The sequence below is a fragment of the Geospiza fortis genome, unplaced genomic scaffold (genome assembly GCF_000277835.1).
Source record: "Geospiza fortis unplaced genomic scaffold, GeoFor_1.0 scaffold424, whole genome shotgun sequence".
In the NCBI taxonomy this organism is placed as follows: domain Eukaryota; kingdom Metazoa; phylum Chordata; class Aves; order Passeriformes; family Thraupidae; genus Geospiza; species Geospiza fortis.
In genome coordinates, this window is record NW_005054354.1 from 3,286,854 (window position 1) to 3,312,376 (window position 25,523).

Sequence of the window (25,523 nt, forward strand, 5' to 3'; positions counted from 1 at the left end):
GCTTCTCTGTGGGCGGGAGGAGGAGTGTGAGAGGGGAGGAGAGTTGCAGAAAGCAGCGCAGGGTGCACAAAACCTGTCTACCAGCTGCCTTTAGATTGTGGCCATTCTGAGCTGTGCCCATGAGGAGGCATTTGTGTCTTAGCCCATGGGTGGAATTGCTCTTGCCTTTTTTTTTCCTAATAAACAGACTTGTAATTCAAATAATAATACTTGGATACAATGCCTAGGAGTTCATTGGAGCTGACAGGTGGTTGGCTGTACTGCTGTGAGTCATTTGGGCAGCTGAGAATTGATGTTGGGCAACAATGCTGAACCCACACCTTTCTCCATGCCAGTTCCCCATGGCTTGGAAGTGTTGGGAGGGATGGCAGGGAGCCAGCATCAGCTCTGAGCTGGTGTCCAAGCACAGGGGGTCTTTCCTGCCTCCTAGAAGGAAAGAATTTGATCTTCACAGGTCACTGTGAGATGCACGTCAATACAAATAACAAGAATTGACCCATTAGATGCCAAAGAGTAGAAACAACTTTGCTTGATTATTTCTCACTCTGATTTTACAGTGGTGTAAATGCACACCATTGCTTTCAGAGGAACAGATAATGCTCAGGGCAGAGTGCTCCAAACATCAGTAGTTCCCAGAGCATGGAGGAATAGCTCAGATCATGCCAGTTAAATGACTCATTAAGGAAATTGGTCATCACCGGAGCGATTGGTGTTATACAAACATCATGAAATGTCCTAGAAAACCAAGAACCACACAAATCATATGAATCACTCATAAACAGGCAAAGTGTTTGGAGCATTAGCCTTTGCATAACAGCCTACAATCGGAAATGATGAGTTCAAACACACTTTTTGAAATGTTTCTTGCTACATCACAGGACAAGTTTCATCCCATTGTTTTGGGAAGGGAAGGTGCACCATAACCCTCTGTGCTCCTGCCTGCTTGTGCAGCCAAAGTTTTTGTTCTATAGCCTACATTAAATGATGCAAAAATGTAGCACATGGGAAAGACTAAAGCTCTGTTTTTCTCATGGGAAGGTATTCTAATCACATTGTGTTCTTTACTTTGGTTAAAGAAGGAATTTCAGGCCAGGAGCATTAGCAGCCAAATCCACAGAATTCAGAATTTGAAATTGTCCCTAAATTCTGTAACTATACCTTTGCTGACTGACACATTGCATACAAAGTATGATTTTATCAGGACTTAATCTATCCTTGTACCTGCCATCATGTCAAAATTTTAAAATTTCTAAAACCTGCATGACTCATTTCCAGAAAGACACAATATCTAATTTACAGCTCCATTGACAATGCTGCTTCAATTAATTTTCTTCGTCTTTCTCCTTGTTCCTCTGCTTCTCATATCTCATCTGTTTGCATTGCCTAGATTTTAATTAAAAAACCTCTCCTCTCTAAGGAGCAATCTGAAGTGGCAAAAATAATCACTTAAAATATTGCAGTCATTAAAAAATTGGCTGCGGTCAAAGCCACGCATTTTCAATTTGCCGACAAATGATATTTTCGTTTCTTTTTAAAGTGCATTTTGTATTTGAGCAGCATACGCCAGCCAGCCTGGCTATCAGAGATGCTCCTCCAGCTGGGTGGGCTGCGTGACAACTCCTTAATGGGGGAAATTGATGGCTCTCTGCTTGTGTAGAGGTGAAGGCATACTGGGCAGATTTCTTTCCATCTGCCGTCAGCCCTTTGCAAGCTGGCACTGCCCAAATGCCCAACACATTCATTCCAATGCAAGAAATGTCGCCAAAAAATAAATTGTGAGGCTACAGCTGTCTGAAAGAATCATCAGGGCCATTAGGCCCAGGGGAGATAATATGAAGAAGAGCATCGGTGTTCGTCACTGATAAAAAGCTAATTAAATGATGGTAAAGATGACTGTGAATGCTTTAAAGGCATAGAGGTGAACGACATTTTCATGGGAGTGCAGGAATGAACCTCAGGAAGATGATATGCAAGACCTCAGCCAAAAATCTGTTACACTGAGGAATTTCACACTAGTGTTTCCTGTTGATGCTTTGCCGAATGGCACAGTTGTATCATTTAGTTGCTCTCTGTTCCGCTCTCCGAGTAAAGACATCCCACACTGTAAAGCCAAGAGGTATTTATTGATTCACAAGTTTGACTTGAACAACAGGGACAGAAGCCAGCTAGGATGAACTTCAGTGCTTCTGTTTACATTCCTAATATTTGTCTTTTGTGTTTCTAAAAGTCTTCAGGGCTGTGTCCTTGGCTGCAACTGTGACAGAGGCTGATCTGGTTGAGGCTGTTGCTGGTTCCCATTTCAGGGTGAATGGACTGGAGATCTCCAGATCCTCCTGGCCAAGAGGTCACACTGAGGGTAGCTGATGTCTCTTTACGTGGTGCTTGCCTGCAAGTCTTTAGAAATATGGAGATTGTTCAGACTTGTTGCATGATGTAGGATCCCAGATCTCACCTGGGGCCCTTACTTAGTTATGAAACCTTAAAGAGATCCAGTTGTAAAGGACCTGCTTCACTAAATCTGGCTTTTCTGCTTTTGCTGACCAATGGTTTTGAGCAGTCATAATTTAAACAATTCTGCATCTCATATGATCAAGAGGCATTGTAGGGGGATGCAATAAAAGTAAATAAAGGTAGTATAGAAAGTAATCATACCCCCTAAAGAGTTGCAGCTGGGTTAATTATTAAAGATTAAGAGCAGGCCTGATTTTAACAGGCCACAGCTTTAGCCAATAAGGAGAAGAGTGTTATGAAAGAGTGGATTGGTTGGGTAAGGGAACTGGAGTCAGTTGGCTGCTGTGAGGACAAGGAAGAGTCAGTGCCTAGAGGAGCTGCCTACAAGAAACATCCAGGAAGTATGAAACTCTACCAATATGGAACCCTTGCAATGTAATGACAATAGAACTCTTGCACTATAATGACAACAAATGGACTTATATTGTATCCCCCTATAAGGCTTTCCTAAAAGAACCTAAAGTCTAAGTGTAGTGTAGGATGAAGAGCTTGACAAGCTCTTGACAAAAGTTTGATTTTAAAACCATGCATTGATGTCTCTCCCATTAACTAATGTCTTCATAATGTGTTGTAGAAATCTCACATGAATTAGTAAGACTTGCTGGGTCTTACAGACAATTTGGCTAAGAACTGTGGTGATAAACTGGGAATATTCACAGACAACAGCAATTTTAGAGTGAAAATGTATTTTTTTGTAGTTGTGATACCAATGTAGCATCAAAGAGTCCTGATCAAGGAATGTACCATTGCTGCCTCTCCAGACACAAACCCAAAAGATAGCCTGTATCCCAGGACATTGCCATCCATTTATAAAACAGGGAATAAGCTGGGGATGGGAATGTGTGGGAGTAAAAGGAAATGCTGCATGAGGGGAGAATGCTCATCCTGGTCATCAGTGCACTCTTCAGTGTAATCACTGATAAGGCTTGCTGAAGAGAGCGCTAAGCAAGTGTCTGAAGGAAATCATGTGGGCATTTGACAAGAGCAGTGCGGAGAATGGGCAAGAGCCTGCAAGTTGGGTTGTCTCACCAGCACATGTAGTGACCAGCACTGACAGTCAAGGAAAAGAGGCCCACAACATGGGGCATATGGGAAATGGTGGAGGCAGGTGAGGATGAGCCATGCAGGGCCTTGAAAATGGGGAAAAAGCAGTGATACCATAACTATCCAGTAGAAAAACTTCAGAAACACAGAAAATTCAGAGTGAAGATTAGATTGAAAGTAAATCCAAGAATGCTGAGATTCAGGAATACATCCAGCCAATTTTCATTTTGCCCTATTCTTGCAAAGCAATAGCTTAACAATTACAGCTAGTGAATAAGGTAGTGCCAGACTAAATTAAAATATTTGTTGGTTTTTTGGGTTCTGTTCTCTTGGGATCACCACCATCCCTGAACAGAACCTGGCTTCTTTCCATTTGGCAGCAGGCAGGGCTTGTTTATTTAGGAATACAACAGTTTACTTATGTCAGGTTGATGGTCCCGTTCCAGTTGCAAACAATGGGCAACAGCAACTGCTGTGAAGAGACTTCATTCAAGTGCCTGTGTCTTATGTTCTATTATGTAGGTGATCTGGGAGTAAACTTTGTTAAATTATGTTTATCAGATTTGTCAAAGAACTTATTCTCTAAATTAACTTTTCCTTACAAATTAGTTAACGTTTCAGTGTTGTAATTTGCACAAGGACACACTAAATGCATTTCATCCCCTTTAAACAAAATTGAATGGTGCTTTAGTTCTGGACCTACGGCTGATGCTTCCATGGTAACAAGGGCAAATATCCTACAAGTGGCTTTCATTTGGCCCTTTTAGTTACAAATTTTGCATAGCAAGTTAATTTCCTCTTATTTTATAGATTATTTAAATGTAAATTAAAATTAAACAGAGAACAAATTTAATCTGGAATTCATAAAAGAGCAATTATGTAATCCAGAGGGTCTCTAGTTTAGGGAGAGCTTAATCCAGATAGTTTTCAAACTCATTATGTGTACATTCCACATTTTTTACCTTTTGGGAATAACAAAATAAACACTTGTGAAATTCAGTCCTTAATACTGGCAGTATGTAGCCTTCCACCACAGGTGTAAAACCTTTAATTCAGGAAAGAGATAACACAATATGTAAATTGTACTTAAGGGTTTTTTTTTTTCTAAAGACTTGAATTCAAAGGTTGGGTTGAACCCAAGAGAAAATGAGTCTGATGGTTTCAATTCTGTCTTTAATCTGTTCAAGCCCTCTGCAAACCCACGAAATAATCCTGCATATTCAGCAGCCTCCTGGATGCTGAACAAGACTGACGAGGTAGCTGGGGGCAATGCTGGTGAGGACCATCTCCTGCAGAGCTTCTTTTGCGCCTGGAAAATTTAGCTGAGTGCTCTTTGACATTTTTCTTCCCTCAGTAGCCCATCAGGTAAAAAAAAAGAGCAGTAAAAGCAGTGACAGATAGTGACTGCTGGAAAGCTGAAAGAAAAAACCTGAGGGTGATGGTTATACAGGCAGGTGGGAGAGAGTAAGATCATCAGTAGAGGAGCCCTGGCCCTTGCTTGGCCAGATCAGCTCATGGAGCTCATCCACATCTGCTTCTCCCATGGGCAGGTGTGCCCCAGGTCCTGGATGCTGGCACTGGGACAAAACTGTACAAGAAGGTGGTGGCACTCCCTCAGAACTTCTGTGAAATCCATACCTGTGTTTAGAGCACATTTCTCTTTCTCACTCTTTTTTAAGGTCATGAGCTTCTGTTACACATTTCACAGGTATTTAGAATAACAGGGGAGTTAAACCCCAGACTGAACTTCACTTCTGTGTAGCTGTTTCACAGGAGCCAAAGCTGACAGGAGCAGATTGTGATTTGAGCCATACGTTGTGTGGTTCGTTAACACATAAAATATGCATAAAATACATATTCATAGATACTATGGAGCTGTGTATAAATGCTGAAATATAGCTTTATAGAACTAATTAAATAAATTATGATTTTGAGCTTTCATAAAGTGTTCATCATACACCACTGTATAAATAATTATTTATGCCCCCCTTGCCAAACTGCCCACTTATTTATCTTGACAGCCTAAATGAAAACTCCATTCAATAAATATTCTGCTAGACAGCAGAAGGATGTACAAATATTAAAAGATAATGAGGTTGTATCTGATTTGTGTTTATTTTAATAGATGGTTTTCATCAGACAAGAGATTACTGATTACATACCCACTATCAAATGCATACTTACATATAACTTAGCACCTGAGATGTAAGTTGCTCTTATAGAGGATTTTCCAATGCTTGTATGTAATTCTAATATCTACCTCAGTAGGATCTATTTAGCTGTTTGTTTCCTGAGATGAAGGTTTATGTATAAATTTGAATAAAGGTTTAGCCCAAATATTTATTTTTAGTGTATTTATTTGGCTGCCTGCAGACAATGAGAGTTTTGTGGCAGATTGACAGATAAAGGATACTTCATTTGTGTTCAGCAAATGAAGAAAATTCTGTAAATCAAGAAGCACAACAAAGAAATTATTCTTAAAATTCTGATGTTAGTGATACTGATGAGTGTGAAAGTTAAAATCAGTAAACAAAAGCAATTTCTCAGTCCATTATAAATAACTGCATAGTACAACTGCTGTTTTTCAAAGAGAAGATATAAAACTGTCTCATTAATTTCTGCTAGTTGTAATATATTTGATGTGTAAATTATTCTGCCTTTTCAGTGGCATATATGGTGTACTGTGTGTATGCTGCATTAACAGACCGAGGAGAAAGGAGACTTGTGACAAAATCTATTTAATTTCTGTGATAAGTTATCAACACTTCAGGATCTTTCTATTGCTTTGACCTTTCTTTGGGAAAAAAAACCACTTTAACAGCAATTAGTTTATTTTAGCAGTTGAAACAGTCTTTAAGTTTTTACAATGTGTTATATTTTTATGTGATATTTATTCTGTGTTAATAAACATAGAGCTGTTGTCATTCAAGTACAGAACAGGAACTCTCTATATAAAAATCAGACTTCAAGTACTCACAGTTTTTTCTAACAATGTGTAGGCACCTCCAGAAATAGAAAAATTATGTTCCTTTATATAAATTAATTGCTGAGGTATTGACAACCATACTTGAAAATCATCAATAAAAGAATTTCAATTATGTCACTTTATTGCATTGATATATAAAGTGTTATAGAATATGACAAAATGTGTTCTTTTGTACTTTGCTCATAAAAACGCATAGACAAAGATGTACTGAGCAGTTTTCATTTCTTGCCCCACCTTTCTCTTTGTTAAAAATCTAATTATTCCCTTATGTGACACTCCCATGACCTTTTTAAGTGCAGAAGATGTGATTGTCATATTTTCCCTTGGCACATTATGAAGGGGTTCAGAGACAAGAGGGCACTGCATAGACAATACTGAAAAGGTCAATGCAATTTGGCATTATTGTATCTCCTTTTTAAATATTGAGATGTTGTAAGAATGCGGAATTATTCTAATTAATAGTTCCTTAATTCAGCTTCCAGTCTTAAGGAGCAAGATCACACACACACACATGAATAAAAGAAGTGTTTGAGAGAATTATTCATTTTATCAGTATTTTTTGTAATACGAAGAATTCAAAAAACTGCAAAGTGCTCCATTTGCATTAAGACAAGGTAGATCTTTAGAAACTTCTAGTACCTGTTTCTGGCTCACAGATTTGGCAGACTGCCTTTTTATCAGACACAAAAGAAGGCAAAAAAAGTATGATGGGAGAAAGAAGAAAATCTATACTGTAACCCCCCTGTGCCCCTCACAGGGAGCTCCTTCCAGGCCAACACTCCTGGAGAGTTCTGGTGGTTGTGGCATGTTAGGAGAGACACAATGCACTATTTGATATTGATGAGGCAGTATGTGCAGAAATGCAGTAGGAAAAGCAGACACTGGGTTTGGGAGCAGTCTCAGGACCCCAGGGATTGCTCTATCACAAGAGCTCTTTGCCTCTAGAGCAATTTGTTATGCAATAACATTTGCTAAATACAGCAAATACAGCCTTTTCAGCCATACACTTGGGGCCCAAAGTTTACTGTATGGCAATGCATAGCAATTTTACACACAAATACTTCTTTTGGCAAAAATTCAAACCCAGAGATCTGACATGTTTCACAGCACTAAACTCTTACGCCTACAAAATCTCTGTAGCAATATTTGATATACTACTGAAGGTATTTGCAGACAGAGTTGTGTGTGGGCTGGACGTAAGGAAGATGCTTTAAAACAAAAATAAACACCCAGAGATGTGGTACATGACTTCTCAATGCAAACAGAGTTTTACCGTGGTCTGTAGTGGGTTTGTAGGGAAGCAGGTACAAGATTAGGACACAATAATTGCTGGGGCAGGACGAGGAAGATCCAAGATAACCAGCTGGTTTTTATTTAGTTTCAGGCATCAGTGAGTCCTTAGATAAAGTACAGCTCACGCTGAGATCTGACAATGTGTGAACACTGCACAAACCCAGCATAACCTCAGCTCCCATGTGCTCCTTCTGCCCACAGCACAGCTGCCAGTCCGACGGCAACTCCATCTACTTCCACGGGACCGAGGGCAGCGAGTTCAACTTCGCCACCACCCGCGACGTGGACCTCTCCATGGAGGATGCCCAGGAGCAGTGGGCAGAGGAGTTTGAGAGCCAGCCCAAAGGGTGAGTGTCCCCAACCAGAACAGGGCCCTGCACAGGCCAGCAGCATCACTCCAGGGAGGAGGAAACAGGATAAGTAGCAATAGCAACAAACTGTGATGAGGATAAATAGCAATACTGTAAATAGCACGTGGTTGCAGATTTTAGGAAGAAATAGGTCCTGGAAGTCCAGGGGGAACAGTTTGTCTCTGGACCATCCTGTCACCACTGTTTTTAATGAAAAAATTGTGTTTGTGACTAATGTAGCCATTCTAATGAAACATGTGATGGTGATCTGTTTTTTTAATTCACACTGGTGTTGTTAACGAGCTCATATCCAAATTTCTTGAGAAATTAATCCCCTCTGTGATCACTGCTGTGAGCCTCACTTTACTGAGAGAGAGCTCCTGCTTATGCAGATGCCTGCAGGTGCTGGAGGAGGAAGAAGAGGAGAAGGTGGAGGCAGGAAAGCTGAAGCAGCAGTCTGTTCTCATCCAGCATCACCAAGAGCACAGCCATACCTGCTGGGCAAGAGCTTAGGGTCTGGCTGATAATTTACTATTTCTATTTTGAATATATACTTTGTGATTCAAAGGGTCCCTGTAAATCCATATCCAGCAGGGACTGCTGCAGGGATGCAGAAAATAAACAAAACTGTCTAGGACAGCAATATTACTACTCTTACCAAAACATGAGTGAGCTTTAAAAAATGTGTCCTGATAAAGAAACTTTGTTTAATATACCTCATTGTATAAATTCTGACAAAGAGAAAATAACCTCAATAGGGTCTTGATTCTTTTCTATTAAAAAAATAAAAATCATTAGTGGCTGTAACCCCAGGGCAATGAGAAACATACACTGCTAATTTATGGGTCTCCACTGAATGTTGATTTTAACCTACAAAGTGCTTCAGATCATTAGCAACTGATTCAAATGCTACCTATGCTGTGCTGAAAGTGTAGAGCACCTTTTAAGAAATACATGCTAATATGTCCTGTGGACACATACATATATTTGGGGTTTACAGAAAAAATTTTCACCATGGACTCTGTCCCAGTTCAAATAATCAGCCAATGGCAGCAGGTGCTGCTTCAGACAAAGGGAAGAAAATGAGTTCGTGTGTGTTGTGTTCACATGTGACCATGTGGGACACCTTTGAGATGTGCTCTCCATCTTTTTCCCATCCTGAAAAAACCAGGATGGGAGTGCTCTCTGGGGACATCTGCCCTGTCTGTAGAGCTTCTCTACACAACTGGGTGTTTATTTAAGATAAGTTGGGCAACTTGCAGCTCAAGTTAACAAATGTACAGTTCCTTCTGGATTGGGAAAATGTCACTTTCCCTGTCACAGGGTGCCTGGTTCCAGCTGCAGCTGGCAAGGGAGGGTGCAGCCCTCCTTTGATTCTGTCATTCTGTGTCCCAGCAGCCAGGTCCTGATCTGCGCCCACTCTGCCAGCCCAAGGCCTCATCACCTTTTTCCTACTTCTTTCTTTGGAAATTTTACTCTATATTAGAAACTTCCTTCTTTCTATTGTTCTATAAGAATGGAGATTTAAATTGCATGCTGCCATAAATAAACACCGAACTTGGGTGATGTTATGGACTACATCCTAATCATATAAAATTGCCACCACTACTGTTCCTCTTTTCAACATTTCTCTGGAATTTGTGTTGGGAGCTGTACATAAATGCAAATACATGTGAGTTTCCTTAATCACTTCTTAGAGAAATATGCTATTAAATGCTATTTAAACAATATATGAAGTACAGTTTTACTGTAATCAGTCACAGAAAACTGTATACCTAAAAGAGTGCTTGCAGGAGGTTCTCAGGCACTGCTTTGTCACGTCAGCTGGAGCCTGCCAGCTCTCTAGGGGAAGGCAAAACCACCCCTCATAAGGGAGAGCAAAAGGAAGCTCAGGTATAGGGGTCACCAGCACTTTCCTCTGCACCAAATGCTCTTGGAGATGAGGGCAGAGGGAATCATCACTGTTTTTAATAAGCAGTTGGTTGGTATTTTTTGCATGTACCACCTAAAGGGGGAGGCTATGTGGGTAGGGCTTGCTGTTGTAAGTACCACACATATTTCTACTGTCATTCTGCTTCTCTTTACTTGTGTGAATTAGAGCCTGATCCTAAAAGTGAGCAGATCCCCACATCAGGCTGCCTAGCAGGCGCACTCTTGCTTTGGACCTCCATGTTCAGTTGGTCTAGTTTAGGTCCATAAATCACCTGTTGTATAAAGAAGAATTCCAAGAGTTATGTGAAGGATAAATTAGTTCAAATGTAAATGTTAAATCATGCCATCACCCAGGATATTTCTCCATTTTCTTTACTGCCAGTGCGTTGAAGTACTCCTGTTAAAGTGCTTTAAAAAAATAAATGTAGAATTCTCTGGTTTTCATTTCTGATGCTGCCTAAAAGGAAACATCCCTGGAAACATCCGTGATCTGCATCATTCATGACCCTGAGCTGTTTTGTGGGTCACTACAGAGTGTTTTAATTGAGCTAAATAGAGCATACAAAAGATCAATGGAGCATTGTGAGGGGTTTTTTTTTGTGTAAGTTGAAGTAGGCACAACTGCTTAATTCTGTACTGCCTTCAGCCCAGGAGACCCATTTTCAAAATTGTGGTTTTATATCGCACATTAGCTTTAAAAAATCTGCACAATAGAATTAGGGTTAGATTAAACTGTGCTTCCATTAAAATATTTATATTTATATCATAAAGCTTTTCACTGATGTTAAGCTCACTAATTCCTGTGTAAATGACTGACAGGTTTAAAGCAGGATTTCCAAAGAGGCATGTCACCAGTCTGTCACAGCTTAGGTCCATGGGGAAACTGGCAGCTTTTAAGAGTATCCCAGAAATGCATTTTAAAATCATTGGAATGGTTAAACTAATAAATAGACTGTTTAGTTCTTGTAATGACAGTTTTTGAAATTGTGATATGGCACATACCTGCTAGAGATTGTCTCTGGTGGAAAGAGACAGGAAAAGACTTTGCCTCCCACAAAGGTTTCTGAACTTCCATGTTTTCTCATTCCTCCTGAATTATGCTGGATAGTTAAGTGTTTGGAATATCAGGATTTAGTGATTCTAAATAATTTCATTGTTTTATCAGCCTTATAATTCTTAAATACTTAATTATGAATTAAGACTTCAACATGAATAATAATAGTATATCAGACCAAAATAATGCACAAGATTTCAACACTTTCTAGTACATTTTGATCGAGTTTTGAAGTAACCATCACTTTCATGATGAAAATGTATTTTTAATGTAAAATACTTAATTGGAAAATTCTGCAACAGCTCTTTTAATTATCACTGAATAAAAATAAGATAAAATGCTGTACAGAAAAACTGAGAAAGATCATATCATCACATATTAGAAACACAGCAGTCTTTTTTCATACTCTGTTCATGTGTTAGTTAAAAACTGTTACCCTAAATGCTCAAAAAGATGAAAAGAGAGCATTTTCATCTATTACCTACATATTTAATATTTGTATAGCAAATATGGTGGACATGTGCCTTTTCAAGTTTCATTGATCTATAAATCTTTTATTATGCAAAATTAATCAGAATGCATTTATTTTTACAACATTTTAGCACCAGAAAAAAAAAAATGAAGATGGTAGAACAATACAACACTACATATTTGGTAGCAGCATTCATTAAAAGACTCATTTTTTTATTAATTCATGCATTTCTGCCAAATTCTTTTAAATATTTATATTAACTTTGCTTTAGTTGAGTCAACTGAGTTTAAAAGCTAATGTTGAATATGTAAGTAATGGCATAGGGATCATATTTGAAACAATGTGGTTTTTTGTCCTCTGTTAAGAGTGGAAACAGCTAATTTCATAAGTACCAGTGAACCCCTATGGCATGTTTTACATCAGTTTATCAGTAGTGTGCTGCTGCACCTTCTCCCCCTATTGTTGGCCTCTGCAGGTGGGACATCTTTGGAGCTGTCATTGGTACTGAGTGTGGAACCCTGGAATCTGGCTCAGCTATGGTATTTCTCAGAGATGGAGAAAGAAAAATATGTACTCCATACATGGACACCACAGGTTATGGGAACTTGAGATTTTATTTCAGTATGGGTGAGTATAAATTACTGATGTAGTACAAGATGTGAAGCATGTGAGATTTGCATTATGCAGTGCTCCACAGCTGAGCAATTCTCATGTGGAGAAGCATCTTCTTGTCTTGTATACACTAATTTCAACCAGTGCCCATTAATCCACACTAAGAAGAGATGGTCATATCTTTGTCATCTTTAGAGGTTTTACAGGTTCCTCTCATATACTCCTGTGGTCATGTCCATGCAGACCCTGGTGCTAACCCATCAGAGTCCAGAGAGTTGGACACGAGGATGACATGGGAGTAGCATAGAGGTGGGGCAGCCTTCCCTGATGAACCCATGGAATAGTTTCACCTCAAAAGCTCTTACTCCATTCCTAAAATCCATCCTCTGTTAATATGTAGGCCCAGGGTGGGATTCACACAGAGTGTGCTATGATCTGGGAGGAGGTGTGTTCTACACGTGGCATCCTTCATGAAAAGCACTGCTGTGGTGTTAGCATCCTCTGTGGACCTTCCTTGCTGGGGCAAAGTACACCAGTCATTTACCAGGGCTCAGAAAGCAGCCAAGAGCCAGCCTGTCCTGTCACTTCTCCCTGCTGCTGTTGTCAGTGCAACTGCACAAGTTTGATGTTGCAACAGAGCAGAATCCCTATGAACATGTCACAGTATTTTTCCAGAGCTTTTATTTTGCTCGTAAAGGAAGTTCCGTGAGGTTATTCTCTCAACACCATGTTTAGAGAAAGTGAGGATTTTTGCTTAAAAGAGAATAATAGAATAATAAAGGAGGAAGCAGAGAATAAACCTGTGACCTTCACAAGCAACCTTCTGTATCAACAAGAAAAAAACACACTTTATTTAATGAGGGGAAGACCTCATGTTGTTTTCCTAAATTGTTGCACATCTCCTCTGTGTTACATGAATTATGGATAAAGCACAGGAAAATGAGGATGCTTTTTCTCATTTCTTCCAAGCATTACAACACCTGCAAGAGAAACAGGAAAGAAATTTTGTCAACCTTCTGAACTTAGGGGAGAAGTTGTCAGCAGATGCAGACACAGAGGATAGCAGGATATTGTTTGAAAAATGTATTCTCTGTGTATTTTTTAATTAAATAAATAATTGTTTGAACATTCAGGCAAGGAGAATATTTGAAAGGACAAATGGATGTTCTTAATTACAGTATAAAACACATTAGAGATGCACATCTTGTCCAGTTCTCTGGACTGCTTCTCCTAGTTTATTACAAGAACTGGCTGGCTGCAGAAAAAAGAAAGAAAAAGCAGAGAAAGTGTTCCAATATGTGCAATCTTTCTACTCTGGTGTTTTTTCAAAGAAGCTTCCTCATTCTGTTTTTATTTCTATTTTGGGATTTTTTTTTGATACCTGGAGTATAATTAATTAATAATTCCTCTTTCAAATACAGAAATTTTGTTTTAAAAGCTTCTTTTCCACAATACCAAAGTTATGTGATGATGTTCATCTTGTAACTATAATGTAGAACGTAATGCTCATATTTGCCAATACATCTGCTCTTTCACAGAAGCTTAGTGAATTTTTTGGGTTTTACTGATAGGAAGATATTTCAAATGCTGCCCTGTTCCAGTTGGGCAAGCATACCACACATGTTTTGTGTGAATAGATTCCATCCAGCCAGCCATGCTTTTTAGGAGATGGTGTAGACAGTAGAAGGAGCAGCACAACAAATAAGGTACATAGCAGTCTTTCTCACTTCCTGCTTAGAACAAGTTCTCAGCTGCCAAACTATCAGCTGAGAAGTATTTAAGATACTGTTATGTACCTACATGTGTGACTGCATGAAGTGTGAGCGGTAAATAGCAGTTTATTGATGAGAACTCAACAGCAGAGCATTTCTATGTAAATAGGATTTAAAGCACACAGATAGAAGTATTGCTTGAGGCACAGCATTTTCTATGTAAATTGTTTTGATAAGCTGATTAAAAGAGGTACTTGAGGTTTTCGTAATCGTCAGCCCCCTTGATCTCTGCCATGGTGCATCTGATCAAACAGTTCCTATACACTGTGTCCTTAGGGATGGTGTTCTTTTGTTTCAGATCCCAAGTTAAATAGCATCTGACTGTAATTATTTTCATAATTAAGGCTGCATTTATGATTCCACTTTCCAATAACAAGGGCTTCAATTAATTTTTTCCTCACTCAAATATGTGCTGTACAGGGGGAACTTGTGATTCTGGAGAATCCCATGAAAATGATGTCATACTGTATGCCAAGATTGAAGGCAGGAGGGAACACATACCTCTTGATACCCTGACCTATGCTGCTTACAAGGTAAATTGTCTTAAAGCAGGTGGATGGGAATGGACAGATCATTCTCTTTTCAAGCCATCACAGGAATACTGTGTGCTGAATTCCACAGGGACACTCAAACGTGACCTTCCCAAACACATAAATCTCTGCAGTTACTGGTGGTCACTCCAGCCCCAGGCAGGACTGTGCAGGGTTGGCTGGGGTTAGGGAAACAGGCAGGAAAGCGATGGGCAAAAATGGTCAGTTTTTAGCTGAAAACTTCAGTGATAACATCTCCTCACAAAAGATTACTCCTGTTTCCACTGAAGCTTATTCTAGGCACAGTGTGATGCTGAGGAGCAGGGTCCTGAGAGGGTCATTCCTGATGGAATCAGGGGCTGGGAGAGGGTCTGCAGGGTGAGGGCATGGACTCAGCCATGGGAGGCAGCGTGCACAGACACATCTCCTGTGCCCAAAGTGCAGCTGCCTTCCAGCCACATCCACCAGCCCCAGCAGGACAGTAGAGACCTTGAACGTGCCTTTAGGATCCTTCCTGTCTAGGGCAAGGAAGCACTTAGACCATGTGTACCCTGAATAATCTGGCCCTGAGGTCTCCTTTTTCTGCTGCTGTAAAACAGGCAAAATTTGGTATTTCATACAAGGGCACATAGATGAGCTAGATATTGAAATGCAGTGTGCTTACATAGTCTGAGGGAAGTTTGATGGTAAAGATGCTGCTGATTTCAAGCACAGATCTGTGCAAATTTTGTCTGTAATTTTAGCACTTAGAAACCAAATGTTTACAATAGTGTTTGGCCTGAGTTTGGTTGAGTCACTTGCATTGTTTCATTGTGTATGGCTTCCCTCCTCGCCTGCTTCTGTGTGAAAGACAACGCAGAACTTTTGTAAAACTAAGGAAATTGTAATTGTAAAATAATAAAATATTAATTAGGGAACTTGAGGAGAGATAGGATCTGAAATTACATGGAATTCATTGTGGAGGTTTTTTAAAACAAGCAGTTTTAAAGCTGACATCCTCTTTTGACATAATAAAGTTCTAATTACATTGCTTTAGGACAAAGGCTAAGCTTTGTGAGGCAGTGCTTTCATTTATTTCAGCAGCATAACATCCTCCCCACTTATGCCTGTGAACTCCTGCTGCTCCACCATTCTCACGTATCCAGAGCAGACATCCACCACCCTGCCTCAGCTTCTGTGAGCTGTAAGGCTCCAGGACAAACATCCCCTTCCCTTCCCAGCTGAAGCAGACAACATAAACTTGCCCTTCTCAGAACACAGAAGGTGCAGTCTTTTCTTCTGTGCCTTTACAACCAAACATTCCCATCCCTCTGAGGTGATCAGCATCACTGGTACCCAGGGTGCTAATACCTATCCACATAATAGTGAAAGATTTTATTTGGGATTGTGTGTGGAAAAAAGTTGACAAAATGAATTAAGGAGAGAGAACAGCACATTTGGTTCAGCACAATTAGAGTTGCTTTTTATTTAAAATGGTACATTGTGACCTTTTTAACTTATTTAAGCCTTTTTTAATTTCTTTTGAAGGTGCCATCTTTGGTTTCTGTTGTCATTAGTCCGGACCTGCAGACTCCTGCAACCAAATTTTGCCTGAAGCAAAAGAGTCACCAAGGCCACAACAGGAATGTCTGGGCTGTGGATTATTTCCATGTCCTCCCAGTGCTCCCTTCCTCAGTGACTCACATGATCCAATTCTCCATCAATTTGGGGTGTGGAACTTACCAACCTGGTAACAGGTAAAATTGGAGAGCTCATTCTTTTGAGTATCAGCTTTCTAGTATATTTTGGTCTATAGATTCCAGATAAGGATTTGTAAATCTTTTTTCAGAAGAAGGGATCCCATTAGTAACGACAAATATAATCTGCTCAAAAGCCAATGTTTCTCCTGATCTTTACAGGCCCAGATTTATGTATCTCACATGCAATAAAGAGTCATTTAATAGATTTCCAGGTCAAAACTTGCTTTTCTTAGCCCATTATTCTGAAATATGCTCATGATTTCAGATTGACTTTTGCTTCAGTTTCTAATGGGTATGAGATTTACTTCTTAATACTGTGTAAGGAGGAAAACATTAAAGGCAGCAGCAGAAACCTGCCCTGCTGGCCTCTCTGAGATTACTGATGGCACAAGCATATCTAATTCCAGTAAGACTGGTGATAAATGACCCTCATCTAAATGACCATCAGTGTGAGGAGCTCACTCTCTGAAGCTGATCACAGAACACTTTTTCTGGCTTTACTTCTTCTGGACATTCAGTGTGAATTTTTCCATGGGGAAAAGGAGAGAAGGGAGACATTTTAGGCTGCATGTTTTATAGAATCATAGAAATGTTGGTTAGAAGGGACCTATACAGGTCATCTGGTGAAACCTGCTGCTGCAGGATGGATTGTTACTGGGCAGGTCAGACATGGCTCTGCCTACCCATGACTTGAAAAATCATCATGGATGAACACTGTGCTACCTCACCTGCTCAAGTGAAAAAGTGTTTCCTAATGTACACTACAAAACTATGAAACCACGTCTTTATGATTATTGTCCTTTGTAGTGTGCCTGACACTACTGAGGAGAGTTTGACTCCTTTGGTTTCCTTGTGAGTGCCCTCTGCACCACCACAGGATGCTACAGCTCACCCCTCCCCACCAGGCTGAGCAAGCCAGCTCCTCAGCCCATCCCAGCTTGCTGCTCAAAGCCATGGACATCTTGCCCGTCCTTTACGCTGCTCTCAAAGTTCTTAATATCCTTCTTCAAATGGAGAGCCCAAAACCAAACTGCCCACTGTTCCTCTTCCATTATGTGCATATGAGAATATTTATCTTGACATTTTATGAGGATTAAGTTACTTTATATTTTGCAGAGTTGAGAGTTTAAAGTAAGAGACTGTGAGTGCTTTTATCTGCATCCCATGGCATCTATTTCCAGCTGGAAAGAGCTGCATTAGCACTGACAGTTCTTGTACCCATGCAGGGTAGCAGAATTCAAGGGGAAGCAAAAATCAAGGCACTGCACTTATATTTGATAGGAAGAGAAGGCAGCAGCATTTTCCTACATGAAAAGTGAAAACTTTGCTTATAAACACTCCTGGCCAGTAAACAAGTTATATAAAGTCTCTGCCTCAATCTGTTTTCTGATGGAGATTAGTATATATTTTGAAAGATCAATATTCTTCCTTCTATTTCTGAGCAAGAACTGAGCTTCTCCATAGCTAAAGAATCATTAGGTCACCATTTTTCCTATTTCTATTTCCCAAATACTGCAGCATTTCACATCTCCCAGTCTGCAGCATTATTCATAATGCTTTCATTACTGCAAATGTGAGAGACTTGTGCTGGATATAAGCAGTAAATATGCCCCTCTAAGGTATCTCTACAGTTAAACCTGAAATAAATTAGTCAAAACCTCCATAAACTGTTCTAATAGACACAATATCACAGTGATGGTACATTTAAATAAAGTAATATTGTCAGCAAATTATCATAAAAATAAAAACTCAGAATCCAATAATTTAATATTGAGGAGATGAATTACAACTTTTATAATGTTCCATTACTTAAATATCACGAGCTAATTATATGGATGAAATTACAAGAATAATTCAGTAAAATACTAAATCTGTATTAAGTCAAGCACTTTCTGTATTATTTTTCCAAGGTCTTTAGAGTGTAGGGCATCTAAGCATTTCCTTATAGGTTGTAAACAATTTGGGGTTTTTTAACCCAGGAAGGACACAGCCCATGCACGAACAACTAGTGTTCTTTTGCCACCTTTTGCAGATGTCATAGTTAGCAGCTGGTAGTTAGAGGTGTCCTGTGCTCACACGATGCTGTCTAGCTCTGATTAACCCAAGGTTTCTCCTCATATCTGAAGCTATTTCAATATGAAATATGAAATACAAAAGTAATGAAGTTCTTCTAACAGTAGCAGCATAAAAACACTGGCTAGATGGTGGCCCAACAAGAGCTCTGTGTTCAGGCAATCCTCAGTCTGAAAACCTTTGGGGTTTTAAACACTTGTGGTGGTGTTCACAGGGGTCCCAGGACGAGAGAAGAGACGAGGGTCTGACTCCATGTTTCAGAAGGCTAATTTATTATTTTATGATATATATTATATTAAAACTATACTAAAACTATACTAAAAGAATAGAAGAAAGGATTTAATCAGAAGGCTTGTAAAGAAAGAAATCAAAATGGAATGATAATAAAATCCTGTGTCTGACCTAGAGTCCGAGACAGCTGGACTGTGGCTGGCCATTAATTAGAAATAATTAACATGGACCAATCAAAGATGCACCTGTTGCATTCCACAGCAGCAGATAACCATTGTTTACATTTTGTTCCTGAGGCCTCTCAGCTTCTCAGGAGAAAAAATCCTAAGGAAAGGATTTTTCATAAAACATGTCTGTGACAAACACTCATGAAACTTCATCTCACGATTGCATTTGCAGGATTTTTTGCAGTCAAATTCTGCTTAAAATTATTTCTTGTTTCCTCATCAGTTATTAGAAATAGGAGATTTGGTGATTTCTCAATGTTGATACTTCTACATTGAGATCTATGCCAGGTACCCTTATGATGTCTTTCTCCTTTCTTTCCTTCAATGTGTTACCAGTGTCAGCTTGGAGTTCTCAACCAACCACGGGCGCTCGTGGTCACTGCTGCACATGGAGTGTTTGCCTGAGATTTGTGCAGGGCCCCACCTGCCCCACAGCACCATCTACGCCTCCGAAAACTACAGCGGGTGAGAGAGCTCTCTGCAAACTGCAAAATACACAGCACTACAGATGGGAACTGGAGGGGGCAGGGGAAAGCAGCAAAGCACACAGCTCTGGGTCATCATTCCTTTTTGACTACCTGGGGACAGCAAGGAAGCAGTGTTCTGAGCTCCCTGCCTACCCAGTCATGAAAGCTGAAGTGTATGGGGCTGCTTCTGTGGTATTATAATCATTTTTTGATGCTAAAGAGAAATTACAAAAAACCCACTTGTGGACAGCATGTTGGTAAGAGGAAGAAGAGAACTTTTACCTTGTCAAAGCCACAAAAGTTCTCTTCTTGGTCAGAAAAAACACTGCTCAAAGTTGTATTTACATCCTCAGACACATTTACTCATGTGGAATCCCAGTGCTGGTTTACAGTGAAGAACATCCTCCATACTTCTGCACGTGGAGATGGTTATTAGTGTCACTTTCTTGTATCAACCCTTCTCAGCATTGAGTCTCTTCTCTACTGTTCCCACTGAAAAATGAACTGTGGCATTTTTCTGTATAGCACAAACTCCCTTGGTGTCCCAACTTTCACAACACTTACAAAAAGAAAGTTGAAGCATTGCTATGATCTGATAGCACACAGCCCCTAGTCCCATACAATTTTCATAGGAGCCATTACTCCTGGTGTGTGCAGGAAGTGTAGCCTCTGTGGATGATAGAGAATGATGGCCCAGACTGCAGCATGCCAAATCCTTTGCACCACTCCTCACCCTCTGAGGGTTTTCACCAAGCAGAGTTCAGCCCCACTGAAGGTTCAGTTTTAGGAGATATTCATGGGGATGGAGAAGCTGCTGCAGCAAAGGAGCTTATGGTCTTTGCCACCTTTGTGTATTCCTACAGGGGGGAAATGGCTGGGTTTTATAAGACAATAACTAGTATTCATGTACTGTATAATATATGGACTTCTTATTTTTAATTTGTATTTTCTAAAGCTGCTGTAAATTTATGCTTCCTTTGAGCAGATTTTAAAATTAAGCTTCTCACATAGCTTCCAGAATACATAAACGTATCTGCAAAATATACTGTTGCATAATAACTGTCAGTGTAAAATGTCTGTGTTGTTTGTATTTCAGGTGGAACAGAATAACTATTCCCCTTCCCAACGCTGCACTCACCAGCGACACCAGGATTCGGTGGAGGCAAACAGGACCAATCCTTGGAAATATGTGGGCAGTCGATAATAGTTAGTATTCTTATCCATGATCATGACACAGCAGAAAAGTAAATTTTATATGCTGCTCCAAGTAAACATATTTTCCACCATCACAAGTCAGTGAATTTACAGTTTGTTAAATTCCTGTTCTGCTTGCATTTGGTAGCAGGTGCATTCTGAAGCTAGAGAGAGAGTCAACCATTAGAAAAGACAACAGTCTAATAGATTTTTTTTTTCTGTTTATTTGAATGCTTTCCAGGAAAAAAATATTACTGTCAGGGCTTAATATAGCATTTCTTATGTCTGCTTAGTCCTAATTACATAAATAGGTTTCACACTGGCTGTTAAGGACATGTACTGCATCAGCCTAAGCAACGGGAGCAGCATCTGGGACTTATTTTGCTTCTGGGCATAGAAGACCATCTTCAAGCAATGCTGCTACCAAAATACTAAAAAAGCCTTACATTGTTTACCATATCTTCAGGGGAAAGTGCCATCTGTTTCAGGGAACTGTTCTTCCCTTTGAAAATTATTTTTCACTTATACCTTTTCTTTAAATGGATGTGAAGAACTGGGAGAAGTTTATGTTGATAAGTATTTATATGACTTATTACAGAGGAAAACCAGGACGAGAATTATCAAGGAATACTTTAAAGGGCAGTAAAAAGTATTCAGGAACACAGGATTAAATGTATGAAATGCAGAAATAAGTATGATTGAAAGGGTTAACTAAAAGTAACTGCAATTTCTTTTAAGCTTGCTTGTTAGCCTTAAGTGACTTGGAAGTAAGTAAGCTACATTCAGAATTTGTTTGGTTAGATGCCTGAAATACGTAATTTAGAGATTCATACTGATGTACAACAGCCTGTGAAATTTTACAGTGATTCCCAGTAAGGCTTGATATAGTGCCTAGGAATGGTAAATATTTACATTTTGCAGAATTCTTAAAATATATTGAGGCCTAGTATTGACAAGAAAATCTTGAAGCTGCTAAGGTAATATCATTAAGGAAATTTTGTCACTAAAAGTAATGAAAATTGTTCTCTTAGTCATAACTGGAAGCAGCATCATCTTGACATTCTAGATTTAGTATTAATGCTTCTCTTTAGGGTTGTTATATACATCAAAAAGAAAGTAAAATTAAGGGGAAATATGGGTATTTAAAGATGAGAAGATTTCTGTGAGTATCTGCAAAGATGACTTGCTATCTAAAAAAATGCTGACTCTAAGTGTTGGAGACACTCATGAGAGGTTCACAGAAACCACAGCAGGATGAAATCAATCCAAGGATACCAATTCCTTACAACAGAACAATATTTTGAAAATCATTTGACAATTCATTCATCTGCACAACCTTTGCTTATAAAACAAAATACAGCTCCATGAAAGGATGCTGCATGCGCCTGTGTGCACAATCTCAAGAAAAGTTTTACCAACCATCTGCCTAGAAAGTGCTTGCTGTGAATTTGAGGTACAGAACCATGACACAGGATCGAGTCTTAAAGACAAATTTCTGAGGTTTTGAATGCCTCCTTTGTTAAATACTAGTAATACTGAAGTTTTACACTGTATTGTAGGAAAAAACTCGTAAATATTGGCAAGCCACTCAAATTCTCAAAGAGAGATTTTCAGAGATTCAGCACTCTGACTCTTAGTTTCACGACTGTTTCCTATGTGAATCAAGTTTTAAATGAAATCTGGAAGCTGGCCATCTTTCAGAAACTCTGGAAAAATGCCAATTTCCGTAAAGTTTTTTCATTTTGAATGACATCATTACATCTTTAACCCTTCTACTTTTACCACCCCCTCAAAAAGACCTCAAAAGACACAAAAATCAAACAGACAGAACAGAATTTTTGCACCCTGAGAAGTGAGAAAACCTAGAAATCACATGAAATCTGATGAGGACTTAGTTATAGGGAGTAGCTAAAAGGGATTTAGAGTATGTCTGCTAGGGAGAGCTGACACCCCGCTGTGATGGGCAACATTATAAAACCAGGAAAAGGAAGAAGTAGTGCTTCTTATAGATTATTTCAAATTAGTGGCTATTTCTTCCACATGTCATAATGCAAGTGGGTAACTCCAAGTAATTCTTCAATAGAAAAGATGCCACTATTCATGGTTAAGGCCTTTTAGCATTCTGTATTAAAATAATATTACCCACAAGTTATAACTTTTCTTTCTTATAGTGCAAGAGATTATACTGAGATTTTCTCATCTTTCCATCCTTCATATTTTTCACAAATATCAACACTGTCAATGAGGAGTCATTGGAGGAAGATGAAGCAAAAAAGTAAAACAAGTTGGGTGTATTTTTGAGCACTTAGGATGCGAAATTTTGTTCCATTAAAAAGAATCAGTGAAAGAGTATGAAAATTAGTAGTTACATAAGACATATCAGGGCAGGTTCTTATTCCCCTAAATCTAGTCAAGTAAAGTACGTAGATTTCAATGAGAGAATAATGACATGTTTTTTAAATCTACAAGACTGCTACTGGAATGTACCAATATATAGATTGGATTGCATCTCCAACCTAAGATGAAGGGAATGTCAACGAAAAATTATGAAAAAGGTCAATGCCTACCAAATTATCTGATCTCATTCACAGACAGTAATTAAGACAGTATTAGTGGCCCCAATACTGTGTCTTTAGCCACAGATGGACATGACACATTAAATAATAAATTATCCCTGACTATCCTTGACAGAGCCCAGTGCTTTATATCTTTTCATACACCTTTTCCAGGTAGTGGGATTAAAATAAATACAATAATTGTATCAGGTCTGTACACTTTCTTGTATTCATCATGTTCTCTTTACCACATAGCATAACCTCCCATTTAATTGATTTCTCTCTCTGCAGTTTATATTGGTCCATCTTGCCTCAAATTCTGCTCAGGGCGAGGACAGTGTACTAGAAATGGCTGCAAGTAAGTGTTATATTCAGCACTCATGTTCAATTTCTGTCACAGAGTCCACTTGGTAGTGTGAAAGTTGAAGTGATTTTCATTTCAGTCCTTGCTCTTTTAGATGACTAAATATAAACCTAGCATAACCCTCAGAATTCATAAAGCTCACTGAAAAGCTAAAGATCAATCTTTCTGAACAGCATCATGTTTAATTTTTTTTTTTTTTATTATTTTCTTCAGGTATAGTGTCTAACTTCCAGTTCATCTTAAAATGTGCTACAGAGCACACTGAAATGTCTTATATACTGGTTATAGAGGTGCTTTGTGACTTTATCACTTTTGTATTAAATGTTGGGAAAGAATTACAATTTTAATAGTTCTAACATCCCATAACCTGACATACCTCAAGGACAGAAGATCAGCACTCAACTTTTTTCTAATAGTCTGCCTTGTTAAAAGGGTTCCACTCTAAAAAATAAAAAGGTGCTTACTCAAAACCAGTAAGCACATTCTTCATATTGGTGTAACTACATTTAGGTATTAACAAGAGTATGACCCACAGGGCATTCTCATTTGTACCTTGTGGTATTTTGTGGGGAAGAAAGATGAATCTGACTCTCTGTTCTTAGAAGGCTAATTTATTATGATATGATATGATATGATATGATATGATATGATATGATATGATATGATATATTAATGAATGCTATACTAAACAATAGTAAAGAACAGAGAAAGGATATTTACATAAGGCTTAACAAGATATTAATGAAAACTTGTGACTCTCCAGAGTCCCGACACAGCCTGACCATGATTGGTCATTAAGTAAAAACAATTCACATGTTGGATAAACAATTTCCAACCACATCCCAAAGCAGCAAAACACAGGAGAAGCAAATGAGATAATATTGTTTTCCTTTTTCTCTGAGGCTTCTCAGCTTCCCAGGAGAGGAATCCTGGGCAGAGAGGATTTTTCAGAAAATATGACAATGACAGTAACTTAATTTCTTGTAACCACATCTAGTATGCTACAGATAAAAGCAAATTTGTCATTTTTACATATGAGCAACTGTAATTATGTCAGCATGGGTTTTGTTCCAACAATTAATAAAAATATTTCTGTACTGTGTTATGTGTAGATTCATGGGGTGTCCATAAATACATATTTTTTAAATTCAAAAAGTAAATACTAGCTAACATAAATCATTCTCTGTGCACTTTACCTAAGTAAAGCTCAAAGGGGTTCTTGGGCCTCAGACTTGAGAGGGACCTTGTGGGTCTGCTCAGTCCATGAGCAGCTGCAGCCACCCTGTTTGCTGACAAGCAGCCACACCAAGATGGGTCACCAGTCGTGCTCTCCCCCTTCCTCCCCACAGGTGCGACCCCGGTTTCTCGGGGCCGGCGTGCGAGACGGCGTCGCAGACCTTCCCCATGTTCATCTCCGAGAGCTTCTCCAGCTCCCGCCTCTCCTCCTACCACAGCTTCTACTCCATCCGCGGGGCCGAGGTCAGCTTCGGCTGCGGTGTCCTGGCCAGCGGCAAGGCCCTGGTCTTCAACAAGGACGGCAGGCGCCAGCTCATCACCTCCTTCCTGGACAGCTCCCAGTCCAGGTGAGAGGGAAGGAGGAGTCCTGTGGAGCAAGGAAATGGGGGAACTCCTCCCCCTACAGCTACAGCCTTGTGTGTTATAAACCAGTTGTTTTAAAAAACTCCTAGCTCCATGTTTTAATGGTGATTTCATAGCCTCGCCTTTTTTTCTTCCTGCTTTGTAAACAACAGAGCCCAAAACAGACTGGAGGGAAGTTATTGTACAGCTCGGATGGAAAATATGAAATGTTAATATCAAACCTGAGTGTCAAAGCCAAGTGCTAATTAATTATTTATAAGGTTGTGTTTATTTGACAGCTTGTGGCAGCTGATTAGATCCATTCACTATCTCTCCCTCCCCTTCAGTGCCTAATAAATAATTAAATGCAGTAATGATTGGCATTTTTTTAACTATATGTGCCATGATGCGTTACTCGACAATAAAAACAAATCACAAGTACAAAAACCCATAACTGATACTTATCAAAATTTGCCTAGATTGAGAAGATCTGAAAACAACCTGGTTAGGGGAAAAACAAAACCAAACCAAACCAAAAA

At 39.3% G+C, this 25,523-nt stretch overlaps 1 protein-coding gene across 1 annotated transcript in view; it reads left to right on the forward strand.

The window, feature by feature from the left end:
• The window catches only part of RELN (reelin), a 240,218-nt gene that overhangs the window by 114,019 nt on the left and 100,676 nt on the right, over positions 1 to 25,523 (forward strand). Inside the window, exons 11-18 of the mRNA XM_005423559.1 lie at positions 8,036 to 8,181; positions 12,118 to 12,269; positions 14,447 to 14,559; positions 16,084 to 16,292; positions 19,163 to 19,291; positions 20,390 to 20,499; positions 23,334 to 23,400; positions 24,756 to 24,989. Coding sequence (XP_005423616.1) covers positions 8,036 to 8,181; positions 12,118 to 12,269; positions 14,447 to 14,559; positions 16,084 to 16,292; positions 19,163 to 19,291; positions 20,390 to 20,499; positions 23,334 to 23,400; positions 24,756 to 24,989 — 1,160 coding nt within the window. The remainder of the gene's footprint in view (positions 1 to 8,035; positions 8,182 to 12,117; positions 12,270 to 14,446; positions 14,560 to 16,083; positions 16,293 to 19,162; positions 19,292 to 20,389; positions 20,500 to 23,333; positions 23,401 to 24,755; positions 24,990 to 25,523) is intronic.